Source organism: Myotis davidii, unplaced genomic scaffold (genome assembly GCF_000327345.1).
Source record: "Myotis davidii unplaced genomic scaffold, ASM32734v1 scaffold745, whole genome shotgun sequence".
NCBI classification, from domain to species: Eukaryota; Metazoa; Chordata; class Mammalia; order Chiroptera; family Vespertilionidae; genus Myotis; species Myotis davidii.
In genome coordinates, this window is record NW_006297146.1 from 1,184,651 (window position 1) to 1,199,481 (window position 14,831).

The 14,831-nt window shown below is 43.8% G+C and overlaps 1 protein-coding gene across 1 annotated transcript in view; it reads left to right on the top strand.

The window, feature by feature from the left end:
* Nucleotides 1-14,831, top strand: part of LOC102761822 (kalirin) — a gene marked incomplete at its 3' end in the record, with an annotated part of 239,793 nt that overhangs the window by 186,425 nt on the left and 38,537 nt on the right. Inside the window, exon 6 of the mRNA XM_006772901.2 lies at nucleotides 10,106-10,228. Within this exon, the coding sequence (XP_006772964.1) occupies nucleotides 10,106-10,228 (123 nt within the window). The remainder of the gene's footprint in view (nucleotides 1-10,105; nucleotides 10,229-14,831) is intronic.

The following is a 14,831-nucleotide window of genomic DNA, read 5'->3' on the forward strand; positions in this document are numbered from 1 at the left end:
TTTGTCTTTCATGTCAAAATCACTTTTAAAGCATTTAAAACAGTGTTCACAAGTATCTTGAGATGGAGCATGTTTATCATAAGCTTCCCGAAGTATTCAGCAGCATTTTTCTTCAAAATAAAGTAATGAATTGTAACTTCCCACAAATGCTCTTTTTTTGGCACGAAATTCAACATTTTAAGTGTAAAAATATCTATGATGTTAACACCTTCAGCCAATTTAACATATGAAGTTTTGAAGCTTCTTGTCAATACAACAAAATAGCATACATATCAAATCACATATATATCAACATAAGTGTAACTCCATCTATTGAAATAAATCCACATTATTAACTGGTACACCTAGTACTACCTAATAGGGCTGTTTTGAGAATTGAGATAATGTGTGTGAAACTCACTGTGCAGAGCCTGGCATGTATTTATTCTTGTGAGTTATCTGGAAGTAAAGGTTAGAGGGCACTCTGGAACAGAGGAAATGGTATGGGATTGAGGATCAGATGGACACTAGATTCTAAATGTATCTCCATCACTTTCAAGCTGTGTGATCTTCGGCAATTTACTTCCCTTTTTGTGCGGAGTTTTCAGCATGTTCAAAATGGAATTAGCAATACCTTCTTTGTAGCATTATAAGGACTACACAAGATAGTCTACGGAGGTACTTGGCACGGGGCCAGAACACATGAAATAGGAAATACTATTTATGTTGTTGAAGTTGTGAGCCCAGTGGATTTTAAATGGATAGAACTTGATGAATAAAGGGCAGAGAACTAATGGCCAAGTCTTGAGACTGTCACCATAAGAGTGTGGGGACAGGGAAAGAAGCTGGGAAGAGAAATGGAAGTAAGTTTGGTTAAATCAGTAGGAGTGAAGGATTGGTGTTTCTGTTGTTTTTGTCATGCTGAGACTAGACATGGTTTGTTGAGGAAGAGAATGAAGTGTGTAAAAGCGCTGGTTCTCCTGAGAGAATTTAGTGTTGGTAGATTGTGAAAGCAGGAGGGAAGAGCTTATCATGTCTGCAGCCAGATGGCCTGCCCCTGCAAATGACCTTGTGAGAGGGCCAAAGAGAGGGTAGAATTTCAGGAAGGGCTGCATCAGGTCAAAGCGAAGGAGAAGTGGCTGAATGAAGAACTCAGAAGGGAGAAGATGATCAGCTTTCATTGTGGTTGCAGACTTAAAGTAGTAAACGTAGGACATATTACAGGTTAAGGAGAAAGTGGATGGAGAGGAAACAAAGCAGCAGGGGCAGAGCACACTTCTGAAAGTTTGCTGATGACGGGAAGGATAGATGGAATGAAGCGCTGAGCACATTGGGTGGAGAAACAGAGTTAAGAGCATTAACATTGGAACAGGCCTCCTGGGTTTGAATCTCAGCTCTGCCACTTATTAGCTGTGTGGCATTGGGCAAGTTAATTAACCTCTCTGTGCCTTAGTTTCCCAATCTGTAAAATGGGAAACTATATGTAAAGTGCCAGAACAATGCCTGGCACATAGTGAGCATTCAACAAACATTAGTTGCTGTCAACATTATTGTTGTTACCATTATCATGACTGCTGTTATTGAGAGAAACAGAAAATGAGAAAGGAGACTGGAGAAAGGGAAGACAGGGAAAGGTACAATACTGTTGTATATATGATTTGGAGTCTTCTTAGACTCCATTAAGTGTTCTGACTTACCAGACTACCATGGGCCACCTTTGGCATGGACCTACTCAGGATGACATGAGATGGAACCATGGCTTATAGCAGGACAGGACAGACCTTGTGCAGTCCAGCTCAGGTTCAAGCAGACAAGATCCACGGAGGCAGAAGCTGCCATGGCTTAAAAAATCCCATGTCCCACAGGAGCCAATACCTTTTGTAACAACTGCATTGGCACAGCTTCCGGGTCCCTGCAATGGACATGCCAGCTACAAGAGTCAACCCACTCAGGGAAGCCCAAGATATTGGGTCTCTATCGCTATTTATAGTTCGCTGTTAGTCCTTCCAATCAGATACAAATTACCAATTGTCAGGGGGTTGTTTAGTAATGTGTTGGCACATACTATCTTCATCTGTTCCCAGGAAAACAGAACTAAGATGTTCACTGAAAATCAGATTATCATGCAGACGGGGAAAGGGTCTTGTTAATTCCTTGCTGACAGTGGGATGTTTACCTGTTTTGTAGAAAGACTGGGCCAGTTCTAGATGTGAGCAAAATGCTAGGAGGTTAGATCTCAGATTAGGGAATTTGGGTATGGATGGTGTAAGAAACATGGTTGGGGATCCACATCATATCTACAGACCAGAGACACAGCCTGGCCTGTGAAACTGTTTGGTGACCTGGCTGATTCTGGGCTACAGTGATGAGGTCTTCCGGGTAACTGGGCTGAGCCATCCTCCTAAAGCAGCCAGTTTATGGTGAAAGATAAGAATGGCTTCTCTTTTATACAATATATTAAAGTATGCCACTTGCATGCCAAAATCCTAAAGGGAAACAGAGCCCAGAGAATCTTACCTCAGTAGATACTTATTGGCAACTACAGTCTGTTGGGCACAAATCCCAACCACCTTTCCTATCTATAGATCCCAGTGGAAAGATGGTCTCTCAGTTCCCTTGGTCTGCAAGCCTTGCAAAATACAGAAGAGGCAAGTGTCAAATTCCCTTCAGACAAGAATTCTAGAAACTAGGTTCACATTTGGGGGTCCTTTATTTTTCCACTCTCTTTACCTCACTTTGGAAAACCAGGAAAGCCAATCTCAGGAGAGGGGATAATTGAAAACCAGGGTTGAAGGGGCTTAAGGGTGCCAAGCAGAAAACACACACACACACACACACACACACACACACACACACACACACGTCAGTCAGAGTTCATGTGGAAGCAGAATTGTGAAGTGGGGAAATTTGCTTTTGGTTCCCACCCACTTCTCTTTTTAGGGCCTCTCTCCTTCTGTCTGGGACTCCTCCGCCACCCATTTCAGGATCTCATCCCTGGGTTGTTGCTCACAAAGGGCCTTGCTTTCCCACTGAGCTATTTCTTACTGAGCTATTTCTGTATCAGGATAAACTAATTCCAGGAGGAGTTGCAGGTGTAATGCTTTTAAATAGGAATCTCTCCTGAGTGAAAAACTGTTGTGAGCCAAAGGGATTGAGTGCATAACAGTGAAAGGGTTGGGTTGTGTCAGAGAGGATGGGGAAGGGGAAAGTTTGGAAGCAAGGCAGGAGGGAGTGAGATCCCTGGGCAGGCCACACAGGGAGGGCAGGAGGGCACCGTGCCCTCAGGCAAAGCCCCGAGAGAGTGTACGGGTCTCTGAGTTCTGTGTGGGCAAGGGCACACACATGGTCCCTGAGTGTGTATCAAGGTGGAGTCAGTGGGAGGACGCAGGGTGGCCTGGCCTGTGCAGCACCCTGTGGTGGTTCTGGGGATGCATCTCCGAGAGGGTTGGGCTGTGGATGTGTCCCTTTGAGCTGCAGGTGTGATTCCCATTAGCACATGGTGATTTCTCAGTGCGGTGAACCTACCGCAGCTCCAAATCCACACCTTCCATCTGTTTTGTGCTGTAAATGAAAGCATTGGAGAAATGTGTGCAAAAGAATATACTCTCTGTGGATTTTAAAATCTACCAGGTATGTAGCACTGAACAAAGCATGAAGCCATTCTCTTGTTTGAATCTCACCACTACTCTGCTAAGGTCGAAATCAGTGTAAATTGCCATCCCATTTTACAAATGAGGGAACTGAGGTTCAGACTAGTAACCTCACGTGTCAGAGTTTATACAGCAGAATCTGCACTAGAACCCAGGTCTCCTGTTTGAAGCCTCTGTTCATTGCCCTCTAAAACACAGAATTTTATGATGGAGTTGACGGCGCATCAAGGTTCCAGGCATAGCAAGGTTTGCCTGCAAGGAGGTTCCTAGTACCTGCCCTTCAGGGTACAGGCTTGTGTGGATGGGTCACTGCCGTGCATATGCAGGGGACAGGGGACACTGGTGATGTGGGAATGTCCATGTATCAGCAAAGAAAATCCGTTGGTTGTCGTCTGTCCTCTTAGGTCATCAAACCTGAATATGAGCAACTTAAAAACCAATATAATCTATAATTACAGACAGTAAAAAGAAAAAATACTAACAGTAGGTGGTAAGATGGTTTGAAAGTTGAAAGTCTAAATCAGACACTATTGCTAAATTTGGCAAATGAGGACAACAAGCCCAAGATTCTGATTTAATATCTTTGTTCTATGAAATAGTTTATGCTTCACTAAAAACAGAACAGAACAATAATGACCTTTTAGCTATCCCCATCTTTCAAAGAAAAGGGGGAAAAGATTCCTTGTTATTTTCCTAATTTACATTTAAATAGATTATTTTTATCATTTGTTATATAGTAAGAATCAGATTTTTATATTTTCAATGAATTTTAGCCAGCATAAAATATTATTTAGCTTAGTTAAAAGCAAAACATTAAAAATAAAAAATTTAAAAAACCCAAGTAGTTTATATGTAATATCAGACTTCTTAATTAGACAAAACTATGTTGGCTTCCAAACTAAGAGATAAAATTTCATTATTTAGACATGAACTTTCCTTGTAGAGGAATTTTGTTGTTATATTACATTTTATTGAACCTACCATTTGTAGCTTCTCAAAAAGAAAAAGAAAAAAAAAGAAAGAGCAAAGTGTTTGAAGCCACTGTAGAGATATTTTCTTTAGTTTTTCTTTAAATCTTTGGGTCAGTCTAGTTCAAGTGTCTTCCAGAGGGCCCAATTCAAATAGAATAAATCATAAAATGTTCTAGCTGGAAGGGGGCTTAGAAAGGGTCAGTTTGTCTAGAGAGAGCAACCTAAGAGCCTGTGGCCAGCTCACTCCTCATTCATTCATTCACAAGTGTTTATTGAGAGAAGTGGGACTGTTTGAACTAGCTGTTCCCAGGCACTGCTGGGGCAGGGGTGAGGGGAGAGGAGGAAGCTGGGTGTTGGAGTTATTAACTCCATGTGTGGGACAGCACCTTACTTCAGTGGAGCCCCACAGTGTCCAGAGGGCTGCCTGGTGAAGGGTAACTGCCCTGTGGAGCCCAGCAGAGTGGAGGGGGTAGGCAGTTTCCTGAGAGCCTGTTTCAGCAGGCAGTCTGTGAATGTGCATTGGGTGGAATGAGTGAATTCTAGGTCCTGGGCTTCACTCCCCTGCCCTTCTTTCCCACATGTAAAGGGGCCTGATGGGTGCAGTGAGATGAACTATGCAAATGGACATTCTGAACTCTTAACACACCAAACAAGTGTCAAGGCTTTGATGAAGAAGCTGCCTTCCTCTGGCTATTGGCAAATGTCAGTTTTCCCATTGACGTGCTTTTATTCACAACTTTAAAAATGTAAGGTGTAGTGATGAATATGGGTTCTGATCCAGGAGACTCAATAAAACTCTTTTTATTGTGAATGGAAAAAATATGTTCTATAGTTTCTAAATTGAGCTGATTATCAACCAGGATGCTTACCTCCATTCTGAGAACCACTTACTCCTTGCAAATGAGAAGTCCAGAAATGAAGAGACTTGCCCATAGTCTTATGGGTAATTAGCGAGAGAGCCAGGCTTAGAACCAGCCATCTTCATCCAACTTGACTGCACACGTGCACATGAGTGTGCGTACACACACACACACACACACACACACACACACACACACACATGCATACATATCCTCTCTCTGCAGTCAGTTCCACTGAATGTAATAGGAATAAAAATGAGCCTTGTAGACAGCCAAGCTTACAAAGGTGAGGATTGTATACCATTACACAACAGATTCAGACCCAGAGCAGACTTGAGATAGTCCCTTAGCAAACAGCCATGGTAGAGAGACCCTAATTCCTGATATCACATGGTACTATCTAGTCCCCAGAGCAGGCCTTTTTCTCTCTGACTTAGACATCCTGTGTCCAGCTCTCATTGGTTTGCAGTACAGCAGAGACCTGGCTCTGGGCCAGCTAATCATTCTGGAGCTAGCACATTACTCCTCTGCTTATTTGCATATATAAATAGCATTTAAGAGAAAATTCAGGGAAGGTCACTGTTCGGCCACTGGGATAGCCAAGAATGTATATGGAGTGAAGCCTTTTCATCACAAATTCCAGGGACTTCAGGCACGGCAGATTTTCATTTACTCTATTGATTCTTTTGTCAGTAAGGAAAAGAGATGAGAAATTATTTTAAAATTAGAGGCCCGGTGCATGACATTCATGCACTGGGTGAGGGTGTGAGAGGGAGGGGTTCCCTCAGTCTAGCTGTGCTCTCTCACAGTCCAGGACCCTCAGGGGATGTCTGACTGCTGGCTTAGACCCTCTCCCCACGGGCCAGCAGTCGGACCTCCCCTGAGGGGTCCTTAGCACTGCTGCGGAGGTAGGCCGCTGCATTCTCCAGCCATCAGACCAGCTTGTGGCTGAGCTGCACTGGCCACCTGTGGGAGTGCACTGGCCACCAGGGGGAAGCTCCTGCATTGAGCGTCTGCCTCCTGGTGGTTGGTGCGTGTCATAGAAATCAGTGGTTCTGCCGTTAGGTCAATTTGTATATTACCCTTTTATTATATAGGACAGCCAGAAGTGATCTGAGGAATTTGAAAGGGAGAATCATCCCAAATCATGCACCTTTGCCTTCAGAGCTGATGTTTTTATACCTAAGTGTGAGTTGTCACATCCTCAATGTCTCCTGACCTTCAGACACGTAAATCTAATTGCTCATGGGGCACCTCCAGGTGAAACTCTCAAAAGCCTCTCAAACCCAGCACATCTAACACTGAACCCACTGCCTCTCCACCCCACCTCACCCCCAGCCTCTTACCCTCCACTTTAGGTAGCACCTGTGATGGCAACTTTTCTTCAAGGACCCAGGGCACCAGGCCAGACACCTGGCTGTTCTCCTAAGCTCTTCCTTGCCTCCCTCCCCAAACAATAGTGAGTCCTCAAGTCGGCCCACTTCTCTGACTCCACTGCCACTAACCTAATCCTTGTCTCCAGGTTCTTACCCTCTCTCACCAGGATTGCTGGAACAGCCTCCCAACCATACTCTGCCCCATCTCCCCTCTCCATTCCACATCCCACACTCACATTACACCTTACTGTTCAACTTAAAACCCTCCATTGACAATCTTGCTGCCCACGGAATATGGTCCAGGTTTTTTAGAAGCCTGTGTCCAGGGCTTTTCATGGTCAGCCATCCCATCCACCTTCCCAGCCATATCATCTCCTCATAGTAGGTTCCAGAAGCACAGATGCGGTGTTTCAGAGCCCTGGACACACTGGGCTGCCCCCCAGTTCTGTCCCTGTGATCTCTCCTTTGCCTGGAGCTTCTGTCCTACTCATCTTCACTTGGCTAATTCCTACCTGAGTGAAGGCTCACTCAGGTGTCACCTGCTCTGGGAAGCCTTCTCTGTTCATCATCAAGGGTGGGTGCTACCTTTGATAGACTGTACTGACCTTTATCTTGATAGATTTATTTTCCGAGTTGTGATTTTAATCAAGTCATATGCCAAGTTGTACTAACAATGTTTCTGAGTCCATGTCTGCTTTAAGCCATTTAAATTTAAGAATTGTAGTCATTTTGCCTTTTGTTGACATGGATAGTACCTAGCACACAGTGAGTGTCCCTTAAGTATTGGTTGAATGTAACTGAAAAAGTAAATTCACTTTCCATTTAAAAGGAGGATGTGGAGAAAAGGGAACCCTCTTGCACTGCTGTAAGAGGTAATGCAAACTGAAGCAGCCACTGTGGAAAACAGTGTGGAGTTTCCTCAAACAATTAAAAGTGAAACTGTCATTTGACCCAGCGATCCGACTTCTGGGAATATATCCTAAGACTCCTGAAACCAATCAGAAAGAATATATGCACTGCCCCCCCCCCAATATTTGTAGCAGCACAATTTATAATAGCTAAGATCTGGATCTGGAAATAGCCCAAGTGCTCATCAGTAGATAAATGGATAAAAAAGCTGTGGTACGTTTACACGATGGAATACTATGCAGCTGTAAAAAGAAGAAACTCTTACCATTTGCAACAGCATGGATGGACCTGGAGATTATTATGCTAAGTGAAATAAGCCAGTCAGAGAAAGATAAGTATCACATGATCTCACTCATGTATGGAATCTAAGGAACAAAATAAATAGATGGACAAAATAGGTCCAGAAGTATGGATGCATGGAACAAACTGACAGATCTCAGAGGGGAGGATGTTGGAGGGGATGGGAAGATATTAACCAAAGAACATAAATGCGTATATGCATAACCCCTGGATGCAGACAGTAGTGTGGGGAAGGTCTGGGATGGGGTAGGGGTTGAGTGGAAGGGGGCAAAAGGGGAAAACAGGGGACATCTGTAATATCGTCAACAATAAAAATAAATATCATAGACATGAACAATAGGGTGGTGAAGGCCTTGGGGGTAGAGGGGGTAAGAGAGGGCAATGGGGGGGGGAAGGGGACATATGTAATGCTTTCAACAATAAAGATTTACTTAAAAAATAAGAATAATTAAAATACAAATAAATAAAATAAAAAATGAAAGGAAATAATGAGGCTGTGGTTGTGCTTCCAGAAAAGCTGGCAGGGCCTTTGCAGCTTCTCTAGCCTGCACCTGTCCTCAGCTTCTGCAGCTGAGCTGCAGCCTTGCCCATCACAAACCACAGAGCGCCCATTCCAAGTAGAGCAGAGCTCTTCTGCAACGGTGTCACGCCTCTCCTAGCTGTGTCATTTGACTGATACTGGCAGAGAATTTCAGAAAATCCAACTTAAATAGGCTTGAGTCTTAGAGGGGATTTCTTAAAGGTACTAAGGAAGTCCAGGGACAAGGTAGGGCTCTGCCTCTGTTTCCTGCCATTATTTTGGCTACATGTTTTATCTGCCCATTGGCTTCACACTCAAGAATAGTAATTTGAGGCTCAGGGTCACAGTGACAGTATCAGAGGAAGTGAGTTTATAGCTAAAGAACTAAGGCGCTGTTTTCCCAGAAACTTCCCCTCAGGCTTTATTGTACTGAATTGGATAACATTCCTATTTCTGAGACAATCCCATTGACCAGGAAATGGTATATACACTGATTGGCTTAGATCTGGTGCCTGAGGAGGGATCCCCTTTAGAATGATCAGGCTCTTCTCTGGAACTGGGTTCTGTTCAGCGATCTTTAAAGCATGTGACTGCCTGAGAGAAGCCTAAATGAAAAACAGGGTACAGGGCTAGGGGAAAGAAATAGCTCGATGCCCGCTGTTCCAAATGGTACTCACTATGCCCTTAAAATCTGTACTTGTGAGTCCATGGAGCTACATGAAAGTTCAGTTCAGAGTCAATTCAACACAGTGTGTGGTTGGTCACTGCCTACGTGACATGTTAGTATGCCCTGTTGCTTTCCATAGGTTTTCTCCCCTCTAGTGGGGCAGTAGGGAATAGGTCAAGTCTCCCAGCTCCCAGCTTGACCCCTCATCACCTGTCCCTAAAGCAGTGGTTCTCAACCTTCCTAATGCCGCGACCCTTTAATACAGTTCCTCATGTTGTGGTGACCCCCAACCATAAAATTATTTTCGTTGCTACTTCATAACTGTAATTCTGCTACTGTTATGAATTGTAATGTAAATATCTGATATGCAGGATGTATTTTCATTGTTACAAATTGAACATAATTAAAGCATAGTGATTAATCACAAAACAATATGTAATTATATATGTGTTTTCCGATGGTCTTAGGCGAACCCTGTGAAAGGGTTGTTCGACCCCCAAAGGGGTCGCGACCCACAGGTTGAGAACCACTGCCCTAAAGCATGCGTGGGGCCTTTTTGAGGCTTTCTACAAGTTTCTTCAAAGGGGAAGTAACTAGGGATAGTAAATAGCTTTTGCCCCCATCTTCCTGATTCACTTACTCTGTCTGTTAGGCTCTGTAGAGAAATGCAGAGGCCAATGGTGGGCCCTTCTGCTGAAAGTGAAGCCAGGAAACCTAGGTAACCAGGCTGTGGACCACCCTGTTCTGCAAGGGATGACTTGTCCTCACTGAGGACCAAGCAGGAGGGTTTTATTCCTTCTGGTAGTTCTGAAAGCTTTGCACTCTTGGCCCCATGACCCTTCTGATTAATCTGTATGATCTTGTCTCCTCTAGATGTTCGACTGGATAAGCCACAACAAGGAGTTATTCCTCCAGAGCCATACAGAGATCGGAGTCAGCTACCAGCACGCTCTGGACCTCCAGACGCAGCACAATCACTTCGCCATGAACTCCATGGTGAGCAGGAGAGTAGTAAGGGAGGGGGCTGGGGGGAGGATGAAAAGGGGTAGGAACAGGCTTCCAACCTGACCAAAGGACTTATATGCATGCATATTAGCATAACCAATGGACACAGACACTGGGGCGGTGTGGGCTTGCCTGGGCTAGGAAGGGATTGGGGACAGGGTCAATTGGGGGAAAAGTAGACATATGTAAAACTTTAGACAATAAAAAAAAAAGGACGAGGAACTCTGAATGTACGGATCCTGAAGCATCCTGTTTGCCAGGATGGGAACATGTGGCCAGCCAGCTGTTCTGTAGCAGATTATGGCCCCATTTCTGCCTCCAACCTTGCTCTACAAGATGAAAGAAATGTGCTAGGGTTGTAGAAGGCATTGGCTCAGTGCAAGACTAGACGGGAGAGTTGCCATTCTGTTGATGCCACCTACTAGCATGTGTGAGTCTCTGAGCTGGGATGGTGAAGGACCTCAGCTGTGGCACATTGAAATGGGTGAGTGAATTGGGGCTATTTAGACGGGAGAAGAGGAGCCTAAAGGGACATGCAATCACTACCTTAGATATGTGAAGGACCTCCTTGGAAAGAGAGGGTAGAATTGCTTTGTGTTGGTCTATGAGGCACAAGGGTCTGGGACATGGCAGTTGGAGGAGGAGGCAGGACAGGACTCGGGGTGGGGGGGTGGGAATGCATTGGGAGTTAGTGAGCTCCCCATCATGGGGGGTGTTCAAGTATACCCTGAATTTGGAGAGGGATATTTCCTAGCTGTGTGGCCATAGGGAATTTATCTCTCTGTGCTTCAATTTCTTCATCTGTAAAATGGAAATAATAGCTACCTTATAGAATTGTAAGGATTCAGCGAGTTTATTGTGAGGTGGTTGGAGCTGTGACTGGTACATAGTAAGTTACCAGCAATTATAGGTATGACGATGATGATGATGAAGATGATGGTGATGATGTAGGAGTCTAGTTCAGATAACACCTGTGATGCCTCATAAAACAAGTACTTTAGAATATTATTTTCCCCATGTGGTCACTCCAAGAAACTTCATTTCAAAATCTTGTCTGCCCCTTGAGCCCATGTATTGTATTTGAAATGCCTGCAACCTAACTGTGCCTCTCTCTCCCCCTTGCCAGCTCTTCCTACTTGTACTACTGATCCGTAAGAATAGGTCCCGCATTCATATATCTGAACACCAAGGGCACCTTATCATTTCAGCTGGGGATGCTGACAGGGGAGCAAGCGTTAGAGAAACATAAACATAGAGGATCACGGAGGCCAGGAAGGCAGAGAATTTCATTTTCTACCAGGTTGCGTTAAACATGCTCCACACTGGACGTAATGTCCTGAAGAAGAAATAGTTCTGGCCTGCGGTTGTTCAGTGCCTAGCTGGGGAGATAACTCAGACAGTCATGCTGCAGCTTGGCATGTGCCGTGATGATATGCTGAGTTAACGTGAAAAACCTTAAAATCTCAGTGGTTTAAGACAACAGGGGTTGATTTCTTGCTCCTACCACATGCTCATCACTGGCTAACTAGAGCTCTGCTCATCACAGTCACTCAGCGACCCAGGCGGATGGAGCAGCCACCGTCTTAGACACTGCCAGTCCGTCTCACCAGACAAAATAGCCAAGCCCACACTGGCTCTGCAACCATTCACCTCAAAGTGGCATTCCACTTCCACCCATATTTCCATAGCCAACTCCAGTCTTACAGCCACATCTCACTTTGTGGGTGGAAATGTATAGTCATGTCACGTGTTGGGGAGGAGAGAGTCAGATATTTGGGAATATCCCTAATGCCCAGCACAGGGAGCCACTGCAGGATGTAAGGTAGAGATGAACATCAAGAGATTTGCTTAGAAAGATAATTCAGACTGCAGAATAGGAGGCTGTGAATCTAGGCAGGGAAAAATATCAACATTGATTTTTTTTTATCAGGTTTGGCCACAGCAGTCTTGTGTTTTCAGCGTAAATGTAAAGACTCATTGCCTTCGAACTAGACTCCTATAATTATATCTCATCCCTGGCTCACTTGAGTCACAGAGGAGCAAAGAAATTGATCACAGGTGATTAAGGACGTGAACTCAAATCTAGTCAAGCCTGATTATCTGTGTGCCTGGTGGATTTCCCCTGGTGAATTTTACGGATTCTGTGCCAGAATCTTTGTGTCACCCATCTGCCTGGCCCTAAAGCAGACACACTCATTTTAATAAGAAGCAAAGACAGACATAATTAGGGAGGTAAGTCTGCCACAGAGCCCCTCACAACAGTGAACTACAAAGCTAAATAGAAGAGCCTTTGGTTTGAATGATCTGTACCACGGCTTATCTCTGTTAATGTGGATAGCTGAGAGCTAGTGGCACATCAAAAACCTTTCCTCAGACGAATTCACTTTTGAAGTCTCCATATTCAGGACAAAAACGAGGGAGAAAATTTACTGAAGGGGAACATCTTTTGGAGTTGGGAGAGAAGGAAGAAGAGGTTTAATATACATCAGCCAATTAGCCTATTCCAGCCCGTCTCAAAGTCTCCCACCCCCTGAAGAGTGCAGCACTCAGAGGCCGTTGCCTGATTGGGCTGGGTCTCCTCGCTGGCTGCAGGGCAAGGGAAGGGAAGTCCCAGGGTTGTTTGGTCAAATTGCCTGGGCACCTGTGCTTTATAAACACAGCCCGTGCTGTTGTTACAGGTTTGTTATTAAAAAGAACTCCCACAAAGAGGGATGTCAGCTTCCCAAACAGGTTAAAGGAGGGAATTACAGACTCCTTTTCTCTGGCCTGAGTGATGGATGTTGCTGCCAAGAAGCAGATGAATACAAACAGCTACTGCTGGAGCCCAGTGGCTATAGGAATGACCAGTTAGTCACACGGGGACGTGAGAATGTGGATTGGTCTGTAAATTCACAGAGGCACTTCTGTTTCTGTTCTTAGAAGTTATGCACACACTATACACACAGCCACACATCCTTCCCCGTAAAGGTACGTGCAGGTAGCATACTTTGTTTTAGGCCACATGTGAGTTCTTTGGTATTGAATCCTGTTTTGTAACTGAAGAAGGCCAGTGATTTCTTACCCTTTGGGGAGGTCACAGACCCCTTCAAAATCTAAGGAAGGTGATGGGTCTTCTCCCCAGAGAAATGAACAATATTTTTTAGATAATTTCAGGGACTTCAAGGGAATCCTAAAGCCTATCAGCCTCCCCAATTTAAAATCCCAAGAACCTAATGACTTCATTCCCATGTCCCACAAATAATTAAGGATCAGACATTGTGCTGGATGTGGGGCATATAGTAGTGAACAAACAGAGATGGTCTGTTCCATGGAGGTTCCAATGGGGAGACAGATGTGAAATATATAATCTAATATAAAAACCATAAGTTTTATGTTGGAAGAGTAAGGGCCGCCATAGTAGAGTATAACAAAAGAGGCTCAATTTAAGTGAGGGGAGGTGTCTTTTTCAATCAATAATAAGTACTAATTTGCTCATTGTTCATTCATTGATAGTAATTGATGATCTGTGAATTAACTATATATTCTACCAAAGAACTTATAATTTAAAGAAGCCCTGGGTATATTGTTTTGTAAATTAAAATGATCAATTTACAATTTATGTTTTCTAAGATTTGTTTTCATATGTCTAGTATTATATATTGGTTAAAGACGCAACTCCAGTTAAGGTGACCATTACTGAGAAATAATTGCATATCATTAAATCATGGAGGAAAAATCAGAAATTTCCTCAATTTTATTCTGAATTGTACCGATAAAGGCTATCAGTTATTAATATGGCAAGAGTGTGGGAGGGACACCCTACTGACTAAGGTATGTGAGGAACTCTAAAAGAAAAAGGTTAAAATTGGTTAATTTTTGGCTTTTTGTCTAACTTTTTTTTTTTTTGCAGTCCCCACAGGGGAATCCTAGTCTTTTGATCTTTAAAAAATAAGTGATAATAATAATCCACCTACTAAACCCAGTAGGAAATAGGAAAATATTCCCTGGCTTCTTATAGGGCCTCAGAAAGCCAGGTTTCTTGCGTTCCCTGGAGCCTCCCTCTTGTTTAATTATGCCTTCTGTTGTGGAAGCCCTTACCACAGCTTCTTCTTCTCCCGCGTGTGGCCTTCTCTAATGGGACTGTGGGCAGATGGAATAGAGTCGGGTTGTAATATGCAACAGAACAATCATTTAGCCATCCAGTTCTAGTTCTTTATGAAAGAGTCACAGGAGTACATGCAAACATAACACAGCCTTATTTACAATTTTAATTAGCCAGTTCTTTGGGAAAAATAAATTGCTAATGGTTTCTGTCTAGAATTCTAAAATATGAAATAATATTCACTTTCTGTTAGTACAATGAGGAGGAGTCACATTAGTGATAACCATGTGCAGCTAGGCAGTAGGAATCCTATCTGCTGCAGCATGTTTGATAGCTGCTTTAATCCTATTAATTTTCTCAGCAGGGGCACATATTGCCGCTTGATGGTGTGCAAATCAGCTCAATTGCAGCAAGGCCTGTGGTGCGCTCTCTGTTTTGAAGGATGGTTACAAATGGTAGCAGCACCAAAGAAAAGTCATATCTGGTGCAAGAGAAATAGGATTCTGAGGCAAG